General features: G+C 43.5%; 3 protein-coding genes and 1 long non-coding RNA gene across 4 annotated transcripts in view; 3 read left to right on the forward strand and 1 right to left on the reverse strand.

The window, feature by feature from the left end:
- Positions 1 to 3450, forward strand: part of LOC6497628 (insulin-like growth factor-binding protein complex acid labile subunit) — a 45702-nt gene extending 42252 nt beyond the window's left edge. Inside the window, exons 12-15 of the mRNA XM_001961640.4 lie at positions 648 to 794; positions 969 to 1131; positions 1257 to 1388; positions 1893 to 3450. Of these exons, the coding sequence (XP_001961676.1) occupies positions 648 to 794; positions 969 to 1131; positions 1257 to 1388; positions 1893 to 2521 (1071 nt within the window). The 3' untranslated portion in view covers positions 2522 to 3450. The remainder of the gene's footprint in view (positions 1 to 647; positions 795 to 968; positions 1132 to 1256; positions 1389 to 1892) is intronic.
- On the reverse strand, positions 753 to 9885 carry LOC26515337. Its single transcript, XR_001408575.3, has 4 exons — positions 9743 to 9885; positions 1507 to 1600; positions 928 to 1449; positions 753 to 847 (listed from the first exon to the last, which is right to left on the reverse strand). It is a non-coding gene; the product is annotated as an uncharacterized LOC26515337 (long non-coding RNA).
- A 320-nt stretch (positions 9886 to 10205) lies between these two features.
- On the forward strand, positions 10206 to 12109 carry LOC6497629 (phosrestin-2). The gene is made up of 4 exons (XM_001961639.4): positions 10206 to 10456; positions 10755 to 11562; positions 11623 to 11752; positions 11816 to 12109. The coding sequence occupies exons 1-4, from the start codon at positions 10348 to 10350 to the stop codon at positions 11861 to 11863; spliced, it is 1095 nt and encodes a 364-aa protein (XP_001961675.1). The 5' UTR covers positions 10206 to 10347; the 3' UTR covers positions 11864 to 12109.
- A 1283-nt stretch (positions 12110 to 13392) lies between these two features.
- On the forward strand, positions 13393 to 15415 carry LOC6497630 (protein croquemort). Its single transcript, XM_001961638.4, has 5 exons — positions 13393 to 13558; positions 13618 to 13920; positions 13976 to 14793; positions 14859 to 14949; positions 15010 to 15415. Exons 1-5 carry the CDS (start codon positions 13430 to 13432, stop codon positions 15208 to 15210), a joined length of 1542 nt encoding a protein of 513 aa, XP_001961674.1. The 5' UTR covers positions 13393 to 13429; the 3' UTR covers positions 15211 to 15415.
- Positions 15416 to 15615: the final 200 nt, after the last annotated feature.

Here is a 15615-nt window from a genome sequence, read left to right on the forward strand (position 1 = left end):
CCCCCTGTCTTTGTTCTCCAACTGTTGTCCTTGCAATCGCTTCTTGCGGATTGTTTTCGTTGCTGGGTTGTGGGGATCCTTTGTTGCCACCGTGCCGGCATCGAATTTTCTGTTATTGTTGCTGTTGACTATGGCAAAATTTATTGTGCAGCAGCTACAGCATCCGGAGGAGCAACAACAATCATTTTATAGCCATTAAGCCTTTCATTTTAATTGAATTTAATTGTGTATACACTTCACTCAAGCCATTTGGGTCTTGTTATTGTGGCTGGCCCAAAAATTACCAAATTGTTTTGTCTGATTGTAGGAGCGTCCCTCTGTGTTTTTTACACTACAAAAAAAGGATCACTCTATTTTTATTTATACCATTCTTTTGTATTTTAATAACTTAATTAATATAATTTTTTCAGGATAAGGCTAAGTTATAAATGAGTTTCAGGACATCTAAAAAGCCTCCTAGGTCTCCCTTTCCCTCAGTGCAGTCTACGTACTCCTAAGCTAATTGTCATTTCACCAACAGACTTTTCCAATAAAAATTAAACTTTAGTTCAACATCCCCATCCCCTTGGTCCAGCCAGCTTTGTAATGCACTTTTAATTGAACTTTTCTGGCCATTTTCCTGGCCTCGTTTCCATTTTGCCCAATAGTTTTTGGATTTATCTCGGAATCAATTACATGGCATCAGCGAGGACACAGCCCTCAGAATCCAAGGCATACGAAACGTGCGACTCGACAACAATCCTCTGATATGCGATGAATGTCACATGGGAAAATTAATAAATGTCGTCCGCCAAGTAAGTGAAATTCCAGTTACAACCAAAATAAACGTTGCCAGAGCCGGCAAGCGCTGCAAAAATTCGATTTCAATTAGTTTTCATTGCCGGAGCTGATTGATGATGCCCAACATGATACGCTTTTCACACTCACCCTTGTATTTCCACACTTTTCCTTGTCTTTTTAACGAATAGTTGCAATGGAAATGGGATACGTATCCCAGTTGCTTTTTGCCTAAAAACCTGCGCGGATCGGAAATAAATAATTTGGATATTAACGGCCTGCACAAGTGCCTAACTTTCATCACCGACGAGGAGCAGAATGCCGCCAGCACTTCCTATAACTTTCTTGAGCATGGTAAGAGTTTGATAATTGGCAACTTATAGGGCTTATTCAAGTGTTGCACCTACTATCCAAAAAAACAGAGGCCATGACAATGCAAATCTGATTATCTTTAAAATCCCTCTTAATTTCTCCAACAGGCGGTCTCAATACTCTGGCCATTTTGGGTGGCATCATCTTTGTGCTAATTGCCGTCATTATACTGTCCTTGGTAGCCTGCTTTTCGAAGAATCGTGCTCGTTATTATACTAGGGAGGACCACTTAAATGGCAGTAAGTAAAGATTAGTAACCGAATCTTGATTTTAAAAGCAGGAGTCAATCAGTTCATCGCGCTGTTCAAATAAAAGTAACAGGTTGAGAAATTGGATTAAGGATTAAGGTTCACTCACATCAGATATCGCCATCAACGGCGTTTTTAATTTTTAAATTGAATTTCGTTCCACTAACGGCTGTTCAATGGCCAAACTATGCACAGACTCGCTTCTGAAAAAAATGAAGTAATGGAATTCCATTAAAAAAGGACTTTAATCTCCTTCGATCTGCATCAAAGGATTAGGGAAGTCAAAAAGCAAATGTTTTCCAGAGCTTTTAAAAATGGTTCCTTTTCCCAATCGGTTGTTGTCGAGATATATACAATGGAAAATATGAAAAATTTATGAAAATTGATTTGAGTTTTTACCAAATATTGAATATTAAATACCATAATACCTACTAACTTTTTGTTCTTTCTGAATCTTACTTTTTTATCATGCTTTCTTTTAACTTCTCCCAACAGGCGATAGCAAATGCCTGGAAAAGAATCTTGAGGCTGCCACAATAACGACGCTGGGAAATGGCAGCTCCCCCACAACCACGACCACATTGACCCTGGCCACGTCTCCCGCGACAGCCACAGGAGCCGAAGCAGAAGTAAACGGAGCAGCTAAGACGAATGGGCAGAGTCGGAGCCCTCCCAACGGCAGCACTCCTGTTCACGCAGGCGTTTCCGCCGAGGAAAAGGGCAAGGAGATTAATTTTACTTTTCCAGTCGACGATCGCGTCTGCACAATTGACGAGATGATGCTGCCTCCTGCCCCGCCGCCGCCCCAAATGGCCCAGCACCACCCGAACATGGGCAGTTTGATGTACAGCGTGTCACATTCACCCGGCTCGGCCACAACCCTGGCAGCTGTGGCCGCGGCAGCAACGGTCCTGCCTCCCGGTGCCCCTACCCACTCAGGCACAACCCTGCCGCTGCCACTGCCACTGCCCACCCCAGCCGAGGCTGTGGTGGTAGTACTGCCACCGCCTCCGCCACCGCCGTCACACCACCAGCTGGATGGCAGCCTCGCCAGCCTGCGGGACGTGCAGCAGCAGCTGGTGCATCTGAGCAGCACGCTGGAGCCGCTGGTCAGCGTTAACTGACCCAGGGGCTCGCCGGGACCCGCCAGCTCCTCGTTCTCCTCCGCACCGACGGCGACAGGAGCAGCTGCATCAGCATTAGCATCCCAGAACAGCAAGTTTGCCCAGCAAACATTCAGCACGACACCGACGTAAGCCGCAGGAGATTTGAACGAATAAACCGACAGAACGGCCAAATCAGGTCCTGCCGTCGACCGCCAGGGTGTATAATTAATGGCGATGTGGGGTCATCCCGAAGTGCAGTAATTAGGATTTGAGTTTGCAATTGAGTTCATTAATCACTCGCGAGCCGCGAGTCGCGAGTTGCGACTCCCCCTTCGATCATTATCATCATGGCCCAAAATTATTTCATACTGCCATTTTGCAATTAAAGAACTTTACCAGTGTTTCACTAATAAGATACTTGTAATTTAATTTTAACATTTTTTATATGCAAAACTTGTATAGAAAAAGGATAAAAAATAACTCATTTTGGCACATTTCAAATGTGATAAAAAAGAAAGAAGAAAAACCAAGCGTATTCTGTACATAAGTCTTAATTCATAAGTAAGCGAAAATGGTAAATAATTTGTACTATATATTTGGCCAATGCGATTCAAAATTGAGCAGCCGCTGTTTGAGAATTTAAAAGTAAACATTTAAATAAAAATAGCACGTAGTTAGATGCATAGATTCCCAGACACATATAAAATTTGATCGTAAGGCATGGCAAGGATATAAGGATATAAATCTATATGGTTAAACCCCCAACAATCATTTGAAAAGAGCCCACTAGAAACCCAAGCGATTTAATTTGTTTCTTTTTCCCTCCAATCAATATTTGAAGTTGGCATTTTTAATAAATAAGCATAAGATGGAACATTGTATTTATTTTACACAGCAATAACCGAATTCCATAATAAAGTGTGACTGTTTATGAAACCAAAAAATAACTAGATATGTGTGAAATTCCAGTGACAAAGGGGGAAGGGAAGGATAAACCGCCAAAATGGTAAGCTTCTCTCTCGAGCAATTTATTTAATAAAAATTCACATTTACTGCACTGCTCAGTCTTGCATCATTTGCGGTTTTCCTGCGACACCCCGTCCTATTTATCCTGCTCCATTGTGTGCGGCAGCTGAAATTATGTTGGTAACATGTCGCCGAGCATGTGCTTGGCTTTCCTTTCACGCTTTTCCGTAGAGCACTTCCTAAGCGACCGCAAGGGCGACACCAGGCCAAAACCAAACTGAACGCAAATGAAAATTGCTTCCGTTTCCGTAGTGGTTTGGTTACGGGATTCGGATTGCTATTGTTGCTGATTGCATTGTAAGGCAGAAGCTGCTGCGGAATCAGTTCGCTCTGATTTAGCTGCTTCAAATGAGACATCGGAAGTGGCGGGAGTGGAAATATTTTAAAAGACAGTTCACTGACACATGGAATCAATGATGTCCTAATGTTTCAAAGCATTGAATGATTAATGATGGCTCGAATTCATTCTTAAAATGTTGCAACAGTTAGTCGATAAAGTCAGTATCTCCGAGACCGTCAGGGGGTTATGGAAAGCAAACATAATTTCAATCGAGACATCATATATTATTCGGTGCATACGTCGGACATTTTCCCATTATGCTAACAAACCGTATTGATCGCAGCCGATGCAGTCGATGCATAATGTGGCCTCGTGAAAAATTGCTAACCATTTGTTTGCCGATTCATATATCTTAGAGACAATGTCCAGGCGAGGCCAGACCAGACCAGTCCTCTCCAGGCCAGGACGGGCCCAGCTTCCATTTATTGGCTGGAAAAACATTTGAATTTATGCATGGACCATGTAAAGGCTCTCCACGCGGGCGTCCGGGCTCTGCATTGAAAATGCATTTGAAATTGCAGACCAGTTCGAGAGTAGTCGAGGGTCTGGGCCAAGGCATGCGGCATGCAAATTGAGCAGTGTGGTTGCAGCTCTCGAGATTGCACATCAATATTGCTACACTTGACACATCCTGCTGCTGGGATGAAGTGGGATGAGTGGCTGCTGTCCAGCTTTGATTAACATTTGAAGTGAGCGATCCTTCCTCCAAAACTGGCACAGAAAAAATTCCCTAAATTGCCACTGGAGATACTTGGAATAGCCCCTCAGAGTTGGCCCGAATATTGGGCTATTTTCTCATTTTTGTCCTAATTCAGTGCATTTAGTGCACTTCACCCGGGCATTGCTCATACGCAGCGTGCGCCCGGTCAGGTTATAAAAATGTTAACAACCAAGCCCGCTCCAGGCAATTGACGATAGAGAAGGCCAACCATCCTGCCATCTGGCAGGCTTGAATTGATTTCCTCCTTTAATGCACCGACTTCCCTAGCTTTGTTCCTGCTGGCAAGGATATAAAATGTGCTTCTCAAACTCCGGGCTTTTTATTACTCTTTCGTGTGCAACAGTTGCGGTTCGATGTGTAAATTTAATCAGTCAGCTTACTCAACTTTGGTGCAGGGCAAGGTCCTCTAGATCCCTTACCGAAGCTGTGTCTCAGGCGCCTCCTGCGCTTTATTGGTTTACTTAGCTTGAGTGCGGAGAAATGTCGAAATTAAATTAAATGCACTTCGAACAGGAAGACCTAGTATGGCTGATTTGGGAGGGCCTTTTCATCTGGAGGGGTAACGAAATGATCCGATAGGCCAACATGATGACCGTTCCAATCACAACCAATTTAAAAAAACACACACAAACAAACTAATTTAAGTTTAATCATTTTAAATTATCGCTAAAGCGCATCCACCACCATCCCAGCCAATCAATCTTTGTTTCTACCCACTATTAAACCTTTCATGATAAATTGTTTTCCAACGCAATGACAGGCAATGTCTTCAGTTTCCAGCAATGTCAAGGCAGGCATTTGTCAGTACTAATTGCTTTTCAAAGCATTTGCAAAAGTTGCAAGACAAAAACCATTAGGCTTTAACCTCTGACAGCTAACACAATGAAAACGAGGAGAAAGAGCCTGCCTGCCCAGAAATTTATGAATACACAGCTCACATACCATATATAATGGGAAAATCAACAATTTCAATGGTTTATGGATTGGGGGCTGCCGAGAAGCTCTGAGATTTCTACACAGGTTCGACACGTGTGGCAAGCCTGCTCTGATATGTCAGAACACGAATTCCATGATTCCATGGCACTATGCACGGAAAGAACTTCGTAACATTAAAGTGTACCCTTCAATTGCATTTGTTTTCTAACTCGTTCCTTTTACACCTTATTAATTTTATATATGTAGAAAAAGACCATTTTTATATACTAATGTTATACCCTAAATTTTTTTCCATGTATAGGGCGATGCATGTAGCAATAAACCCCCCATTGAAAAGTCTTTTTTTGTGGCATGTCATAGTTGCAAAAACTATGCCAGAAAAATAGTTCTAGAAAAGAATGGCCCTCAGCCATTTATAGATTTTGACAGATCCCTAAAGGGGCAAGAGATCCCTTTAGGGGCAAGAGATGACAGCCTAAAGGAACAAAGCATCAATTAAAGCCCCTCAATGGCATGGTTTAAAGTGAATGCCCCCAACCAAGCTTACTACTTCTCGCAACATAAAAGATCCTTCTTGGCCAAGTTAAGCAGGAGCATCAAGGAATCCGGATAACGATTTGTTTTGCATCGGCCGAGTGTGCCCCAAAATGGTCCCTTGGGTGTTATCACAAACTTTGTGAAATTCATAAATTTTTGTGGTGCCGAAAAGATAAAATAATTTAAGTGCCACACGCATAAGCTGGTGGCTAATTTGAGAGGACTATGGAAAAGTTGAGCCCGTGGGTGGCAACTTTGGCCGTTTGCCATAATCGCTTGAGGCATAAATCCATGCGGTACCTGGTAAGTGAAAGGCATAAATATCCAATATGGGGTAAATATATCAAACAATAAGGGGCTCCTCCCTCTCCTCGTTTTTTACGCTTCGAAGGGAATTACCCGCTGTGCTGGCTTCTCAGATTTATGAAGAGACAAAGTTGCCCGCGCGTGTGTGACTCCATTAAATCCCTTAATAGGATAATGTGGCTTACGGAAGTAGGCAAGGCCCCCAGAAAACAAGAACGAAAAAAAACAAAGAAATGGTAGATATTGTCAAATTTATTTGACACCCGCTGACAAGCAGAAATGCAAATTTAAACCGACCAGAATGCCTTAAAGCGAAAAACCTAGACCATAGAGTGGCAGGCTTTTCCACAACAGAGCCCTTTTCTTTCCATTTTTTGGTACTACAGGGGTATGTGATAAATGAAGTTTGCGTTCCCACTCCCTCCATAGTGCTGCCCAAAATCGCGGCTAGAATCGGCGACAAACAGCCGAGACTATAGTTTCTTTCAAATTTTAATTTTAGGATCTTATTAGGGAACTGTAACTTATAGATATTTTCTTTAAGAACATAGGCATGCCCCTCTCCAAGAACTGATCCTGTAATCCCATCCTTTTGATCCATTTTTTTAACCATTTATATAGCTAACAGGGCATCACAGGCTCACACATACATCCACCCACTCCATTCTATCCTGGATTCGGTGCTGTGGCGACCCTAAACACGTGCAGGCTGCAAATATTGGAGGCCACATGTAGTCGGGGCTCCATGGCACAACAATACGGATGAGCGAACTTAGGCACGCAGCTCTGTGTATTGAACATGTCATCGGCAAAATTTGTGTCAAAAACCCGTCCGCAAATACCGGCACTGGATGGAGGGTAGTGGTGAGGGCCAGGGCAGGTGCCACCATTGCATTGTTGTGTCCACCGACCAATGCTATTTTCCCAATATTTTCAGTTATGCTCCTGCCTGCTGCCCACAGCCTTCTCGCCCCGCCAGCCCTTTTTGCCGAAAACACGGCTTGCCACTTTGAACCCAGATCCGGATACCATGGACTTGGGGCGTACTTGGGCCGGCTGCTATACATCAATTTAACAAGCAAGCATGCACAGGGGAAATTAGCCAGCAATAACGCCATTTTTCCGACATCGGAAAGCGCCAATAGCGCAGCTTATGACAGATGCAAACCAAGAGAAAATGGCAGCCGAAAGCGAAAGGTGAAAAGGACTCGCTAGCAGTTTTCGCAAGTTTCCTTGCATATTCATGGTCTTGATTGCCCCCACAAGGTGTTTTGCACACGGATATGCTTATAGAGATGCCTTTTGGTGAAATATTTGCAAGGTATTTATTGACATGCCATTTTTATTAAATCTAACCTCCTTCAATTAAAAGTTATATTACCTTCTACCTGAAAATCTATTAGTTTGGAGCCCAGCCCTGGGTCGTGGATGTCAAAGCAATCAGGGACTGACGGCGCGACGCCAATGCCATCCTGGCTGAAACACACCTGCAATCGAGTGGCGTCAACAACCTGTCCGTGGCCCGTGGCTACAACATTGCCACACGCAACGACGTCATTCGTATATGCAGGGATATATACTCCGGGGTGTATATAAAGATTTGTTCACCCACGATTAGTTGACGTTGGCGCACATACACAGTTTCCGCGCCATTTGCTGTCACTTCGCCAGTTTACACATCGTCAGACGGCGACAGCGACGGTGACGGCGACGACACCGCTACCAAGTTCGCTCATGCAGCACAGGAGCTGTATGTTTTTTTAGTTTTGTTTTCTTTTTGGAATTTTTTGTTCCTTCTTCGTTCGTCCTGCCACATGGCCTCAACTGGCTAATGGTAACTGGAAATGGCAGCAGGTCGCACAGTTTGCCCGCCAAGGTTGGGTGCCAATTTTGTTTGCTTTTACTTTTCGTAAGACAACAATTTCGGTATCGCTGAAATTTTCCGTGCTATTGGCCCTGATCAACAGCTATTGCCTGATGAGTGGCCCTGCCCCGGACTGCGGACTTCTGGCCTAAAACTTTACGGCTCCCCGAGTCCACGTTTCAATGGCAGATGTCTGCCATGCATCAAGGTTGTTCATTCTCGCCTAGCTGCTAGCTGGAAAGGCCTGTTTAGCAGTTCTCCGAAACTGCAGGCGGCGAAAAAAACTTCCTTAATCTTTAATGTTTTTCTAGAAAGGAATTTTCTTTGAAGTATTTATTAAAGCACTTGCTGAAAACATAACAATTGAAATTTTAAAAATTTTAAAGTGCTGTCCAAAAAGTAGCTAAATTTGTTTCCAGTTCATTCGGACGCTGACTCTTTCTCAGAATACGACTCTGGCTCTGGTAGGGATTCAATTGTGGCATCGTCAATTGCATTCGTTTCTATGCCTGTTATGGGCTTTTGGCCAAACTCCGGAGTCCGGAGTCCAGAGTCCGTAGTTGGTGGCAATCGCGCTGATTGTGCAATGCAATTTGGCCGGCGCCTTTGTCTCGGCCTGGGTCGGGCATTTGAATTGCTCAAATTAACTCACAAGTGAATCGAAAGAAAGGAATAGTAGCCTATTTTCGGCTCTTCAAGGATCTTAAACAGGAACCTCTACATCTGAGCCAATTCTAGCTTGAAAAATGCAGCATAGCCGGCTTTAAACTTTAGACCACAAGAACTATTTACTCTGAAAAATAATCTCGTTCAAAGTAAACCCCAACCTTAAAAATAATTGAATCTAATTGCTTTTCACACTTCCTTAACAGAATCTTAAACACAACTCATTTGACAAACATATTGCCATCACTCCTGGGCAACATCGTATCAACGCCTCTCGGAAAAGTTCACTTGTAATATATTTAAATGAGATACAAGCCCATAACCAGTGCTATTCCTGCCGGCCCACACGTCGTGAGTGCAAAAGTTTTGCTATTATTAAGGGCCTCATTGTCGGTTTTGTTGGACCCTTGGCGACTGTCCGCCGCCACCACGTTGTGTGGGATGGGGAACACAACACCCCTCAAATGGGTATAGTTGGGGGAGGGAACCCACACATCCATACACACTTTCCCGACTGGGCCCCAAACCACACAATAAAGGACAATATATTTCACACAACTTTGTTCATATTTTTAATGTCAGGAGTATAATAATTACGTTCATTGACTTTGTTAAGTAGCCTACTTTATGCTAATGTGATTTCGTTGCACACAAAACGTAGGGACTGGTAGGGCTTTGGAGAGAATATTTTTACATAATTGAAATGTCCAGGCAGAGTCTTAAAGTGACAGATTCTGCAAAGCAAATACCACTAGGTCCACATTTCTGCATTTACTTTTCAAAGTGAAAGATTCCAGCTGAGAAAATAATGTTTTCCACACCGCTGATTTATTACCAGCTTACCAGTTCTTAAAAGTGGCCACAATATAACGTCCAATACCCATCACGGAAACACGAGTGCTGGCCTGAAAGCAGTCCATTTATCACTACTTAGCGAAGAATTGTAAAAGCCTCAATTAAATTAACAGGAATTACGCAAACAAGGGTAGAAAAGTCCAGTGTGCACGTAATATTTCTAGATAAATGCGTCACTTTCGGAAAACAACAAACCAAAATACGCACCTTTTATTGATTTCCCCAGCTATTTTCAGGCTTGCATTGCTAATACGCCATGTTGGTCGGGTATTATTTAATGGCAAGCCATCGATTTTCGCTCGCAGTTGCAATGTCAATATCAAAGACACCAAGGAACCCCTAGGAGTGCGGGTGCCACGAAAGAACTGCTGAGTTTACTACAGCGCGGCTAATTGAATTTGCAGGTGCGACAGGTGCGACATGGCCGGGTATAAATGCCGGATTGCCAATGAGCGCTAATTAATAGCCAAGTGGCCAACGGAACGCGGCGTATCCCCAAAACAGACGAGCGCGAATCGTTGAAATCGGAAATAAATTTTTGGAAATAATATTTTGATTTTTGAGAGCTCCGACTAATTAAAAACAGCTTCAAAATGGTGGTCAACTTCAAGGTGTTCAAGAAGTGTTCTCCGAACAACATGATCACCCTCTACATGAACAGGAGGGAGTTTGTGGATTCCGTCACTCAAGTGGAGCCCATTGGTAGGTATCCCAAAGGGATGGATCTTATAAGGAGCACATAGTAATAAAATTTGTTGTTAACTGTTGGCCAAATTATTCAATTAATTACTCCAAATGGAGGTGAGCTCGGCAAGACAAATATAAACTGCATGCCATGCCGCCACAAACCAGGATATAATTAAATTCGCCAGTAATTTATGCAACCGGAGATGGTTGCATTAGCAGCAGCGCAACCGGCTTATTAGTTACGTGACCGGCGAAAACACGTGACCGACTAGGTTGCTTCCGAAATCACCGATTAATTAGCATCTACTTGCAGATGGAATCGTGGTGCTGGACGACGAGTACGTGCGCCAGAACCGCAAGATCTTCGTGCAGCTGGTTTGCAACTTCCGTTATGGTCGAGAGGATGACGAGATGATTGGCCTGCGGTTCCAGAAGGAGCTGACTCTGGTCTCCCAGCAGGTGTGCCCGCCCCAGAAGCAGGACATCCAGCTGACCAAGATGCAGGAGCGCCTGCTGAAGAAGCTCGGCTCGAACGCCTACCCCTTTGTGATGCAGATGCCGCCCAGCTCGCCGGCCTCCGTGGTGCTCCAGCAGCGAGCCAGTGATGAAAGCCAGCCATGTGGCGTCCAGTACTTCGTGAAGATCTTCACCGGGGACAGCGACTGCGACCGGTCGCATCGCCGCAGCACCATCAACCTGGGCATCCGCAAGGTGCAGTACGCGCCCACCAAACAGGGCATCCAGCCCTGCACCGTCGTCCGCAAGGACTTCCTCTTGTCGCCCGGTGAACTGGAGCTGGAGGTCACCCTGGACAAGCAGCTCTACCACCATGGCGAAAAGATCGCCGTCAACATCTGTGTGCGCAACAACTCGAACAAGGTGGTCAAGAAGGTCAAGGCCATGGTGCAGCAGGGCGTCGACGTGGTGCTCTTCCAGAACGGTCAGTTCCGCAACACGATCGCATTCATGGAGACCAGCGAGGGTTGCCCCTTGAACCCGGGATCTAGCCTGCAGAAGGTGATGTATCTGGTGCCCACTTTGGTGGCCAACTGCGACCGGGCAGGCATCGCCGTCGAGGGAGATATCAAGCGCAAGGACACCGCTCTGGCCTCGACCACACTGTGAGTAATTACTCTTAGTTGGAACTGTTCCGATAATAATAGTTTTATTCTCCACTGCAGCATTGCCAGCCAGGATGCCAGGGATGCCTTCGGCATCATCGTCTCCTATGCTGTGAAAGTCAAGCTCTTCTTGGGAGCTCTGGGCGGTGAACTTTGCGCCGAGTTGCCGTTTATTCTGATGCACCCGAAGGTAAATATTAAGATAGACTTAAAATTCCAAAGGTATGAAATTCATGTGAAACCACTGTTGCAGCCAAGCCGCAAGGCTCAGTTGGAAGCCGAGGGCTCTATCGAAGCTTAAATTGGAAATGGCTACCTCAATAAAATGACCAAATGGCTTGTTTCTTCACTGATGTCCAACTGATGTTGGTGGACCTCTCACATTAAAACGAAAACTATGCTGATGTTGCTGAATTGTTCTGAACTGCAGTCGTCGTACTCTTCCTATATATCAAGTCCAATATTCATATATGTGTGTATGTGTATTATAACTATAACTCAACAAGAAATTAAATATGTATCAGATATACATTATTCTGTACTGGGAGCTCTATGGACTTATATGAATTGATAGAGTGTTGCCTTATTAAATTGATTCAATCTAAAAGCCGCATACATAAGCTATCTCGGAAAGATATTTGATTACGCATTTATTGGAGTGCACCTCGAAATCAACAGTTGCGAGCACACTGAATGGAATTAGTTGGCTAGTAGTAGAGTTGGCTTTCGTGGCCAACTAATTCCAGTTTGCATTCAGTTAGGAGCAAATTGAATAAAGGCATACTTAGAGTTTAAGGAAATAGCTTATTAATTTGAAAGCTAATTTTAATATAATTGCGAAATGTGAATGCCAAATATTTAAATGTGGCTTTTAAGCTTTAACGCATAACGTACTGTGGCAGATTGAGGTCAGGCGTTGTTGTGTTCCAAAGCACACACAGAAGTAGTTCCATCCTGTGGCCGTTAGCCACATTTAAGACCACGAATCTGCCTGTTGTACCAATCGTCAATGGGAATTTTTCTTTCCAAGTGTGGTGAAAATAATTTATAATGTTGACCAAACAATAATGCTTGGCAATTGGCAATCTAAATGATTTTCGTGACTGTTAATCGACTGCTACTTAGGCAGATTAGATTTTCGTATTGCTTTCATAAAATTGCATCTCTATCAAAAATGGTAAGAACAACCATAACCGATAAGTTGGCGAGACTCAAGACAGAAATAGTTGACCGCATTTATACAATAGTTTGCCGGCTTAACCGTTAATCTATCGTTAATTTCAAAATTTTATTTCCTTTTTTCTTGTTTTTTTTCATAAGTTTTTAATGTCTAAATATTTTTAGTTGCCAAGTGAAGGACTTCAAGTAGCCAAGGTGTTAGTCTGGCTGATAACAGAAGCACCCACAATAACTCTAATCATTAATGTTTAATGCATTTATCAAGGTCTTCGGGGTTTTTAATACCTATACATTAGGGAGTGTCGATATAGAAAAAGTTATTTCAAAGTTTTCCTACTGAAATATAATATTATTTTCATGTAGGAACTGCAGGGGTCCTATTGTGGAAATATTTAATTAATACTGCATTATTAAAAGTTTTGCTATAGAAGCTTAATTTAAAATATCGATCATATTTGAAAACTATTATTACTTATACATTCCGCAGCCAATGCAAGTTGGTTAACCCTCAAATACATATACGGATTATAGTACACTCAAGCCGATTAGCTGCGTCCTTATCAGTTGAGACAAAAACAAAGCCAATTATTGGAGCAGACGTGCTGATAAGTGGATAATCTATTAAGTAGTGAATGAATAAGAATGCTAGTTAGATTTTTCCGCGGACAGTCTGTGTTTCGCCGCCGATATGTGCTGTAAATGCTGCGGAGTGACCCAGCAAAAGGTCTGGGTCTTCGGATCGGGGACCATATTTGCAGTGTCGGGTATCCTGCTAATAGCCTGCTGGCCCGGTTTTATAGACACGCAGATTATGAAGGTGAAACGGAAAATCCTTAAAATTGGAAATTTGATTAAATGGGACTTTTGTTTTGAAAGGCTCTGCCACTGACCCCCACTTCGAAGACATTTGAGAAATGGGAGGAGCTACCGATCCCAGTTTATGTCTACATGTACCTCTGGAATTGGACGAATGCCGCTGATGTTCAGGCTTACGGAGTGAAGCCCAGCTTCGAACAACTAGGACCTTACGTCTACAGAGAAGAGCGGAAGAAAATGGATCTGGAGTGGCACGATAATGGCACAGTGACTTTCAACCCGAGGCGGACGTGGTTCTGGGAGGAAGAGCTCTCCGGGGGCAAGCAATCGGATCTAATAACTGCCCCACATTTGCCATCGCTGGTGAGCTCAGTAAATACCAGGCTATGATTAGATGATATTTATTATTTTATTCCAGGCTGCATCCAATCAAATGCGAAACTCAAATTCCTTTCTAAAATTGATGTTCAACCAAGCATTAAATGCCAATGGAGGCAACCTCTTTGTAACTCACACGGCAGTGGAGTGGCTATTCGACAGCTTCTACGACGAGTTCCTGCACTACGCCATGACTCTGAATAATCCGCTGGCACCGGCAATCGAAACCGATCACTTCGCGTGGTTCCTGAATCGCAATGGCTCCAAGGACTTCGAGGGACCCTTCACCGTGCACACCGGAGTGGGTGACATCAAGGAAATGGGCGAGATCAAGTTTTGGAAGGGTCAAAACCACACGGGCTGGTACGAAGGCGAGTGTGGCCGTCTGAATGGCAGCACCACCGACCTCTTTGTACCCGATGAGCCCAAGGAGAAGGCCCTGACCATCTTCATTCCGGACACGTGCAGAATCATAAACCTGGAGTTTACGGGCGAGAGCGAAACTATCCAGGGAATCGAGGGCTGGAAATATGAAATAACTCCGAGTACCTTCGACAACGGACAGGTGAACGCAAACATGCGGTGCTGGTGCCCGGTGGAGAAACAGCTGAACGACGAATGTCCTGCCAGCGGAGCCACTGATCTGGGCCCGTGTGCCGAAGGTGTTCCCATGTACTTGTCGGCGGATCACTTCATGTATGCAGACGAAAGCTATGGAAACACCATCAACGGCTACCAGCCCGACAACTACGAGAAGAATAACTTCTACATGATAATGGAGCGCAAGATGGGTGTTCCCTTGAAAGTGAATGCCAATGTTATGATCACCCTGTACATAGAGTCGGACAATATCATCGAGTAAGATATATATGCTAAGATATAAGCTTCGCTTGTACATTTATTATTTTTGCATTTTGAAACAGCATTTTGAAGGGACTGCCCAGCTTTTATGCCCCACTTTTCACCACAGCAAGTCGAGCCGAAATTGATGAGGCTTTGGCCAAGGAACTAAAGGTAACTATTATTAATAAAACATATATTAATAATAAAAATATTTATTCCCACTCGTTTAAGTTGGCACTTAATTTACCTGCCATTGGCCGTTACACGGGCGTGGGACTGCTCTGTTTGGGCAGCATCCTCCTAGCCATCGGTACCTTGTTGACCATTAAGCGGAAGTGGTATGGCCAAGCTGATGCGGACAGACAGGCTCTCAAGGAAAACGAAGAGGCTCCTAATGTCACGGATTCGCCCTCTATCCATGCTAATATATAATATTAAAAATATCTTTGCATTGAACACAGAGTTGTGATTTACAGAAATCATACTGTGATACAAATTGTTTATAATTTTTAATCATTATATTATTAGGTTTTAGAAATATTTTGTGTAAATTGTTTTTTTCCCCAGACATACTTCTAGATAAAACTAAAAATGAAATAAAAAAAAACAAAGGAAAGCAAAATCCAATTCCCTAAAAGAGCAGTGTTATGTCTTTTTCTTTTAGAAAGTACCTGGTACTTTTTGTCAGTGTCCATCGGGACTGTTAACTGATTACGTTCAGCTCTAATTGTTTGAGCCAAATAGAAAAGATATAGACTCTGTTAACAACATAAACTCAAATAGAAAAGCTTTAGACCTAGTTAACAAAATAACCTCAAAGAATAGCCGATTATTAAA

This window comes from Drosophila ananassae, chromosome 3R (assembly GCF_017639315.1).
Source record: "Drosophila ananassae strain 14024-0371.13 chromosome 3R, ASM1763931v2, whole genome shotgun sequence".
NCBI lineage: Eukaryota > Metazoa > Arthropoda > Insecta > Diptera > Drosophilidae > Drosophila > Drosophila ananassae.

Coding starts and splice junctions, on each gene's coding strand:
- LOC6497629 (XM_001961639.4), top strand. CDS start 10,348: ATGGTGGTCAACTTCAAGGTGTTCAAGAAGTGTTCTCCGAACAACATG. Junction 10,457..10,754: donor CACTCAAGTGGAGCCCATTG/GTAGGTATCCCA, acceptor ATCTACTTGCAG/ATGGAATCGTGGTGCTGGAC. Junction 11,753..11,815: donor TTATTCTGATGCACCCGAAG/GTAAATATTAAG, acceptor CCACTGTTGCAG/CCAAGCCGCAAGGCTCAGTT.
- LOC6497630 (XM_001961638.4), top strand. CDS start 13,430: ATGTGCTGTAAATGCTGCGGAGTGACCCAGCAAAAGGTCTGGGTCTTC. Junction 13,559..13,617: donor TAGACACGCAGATTATGAAG/GTGAAACGGAAA, acceptor TTGTTTTGAAAG/GCTCTGCCACTGACCCCCAC. Junction 14,794..14,858: donor GAGTCGGACAATATCATCGA/GTAAGATATATA, acceptor ATTTTGAAACAG/CATTTTGAAGGGACTGCCCA.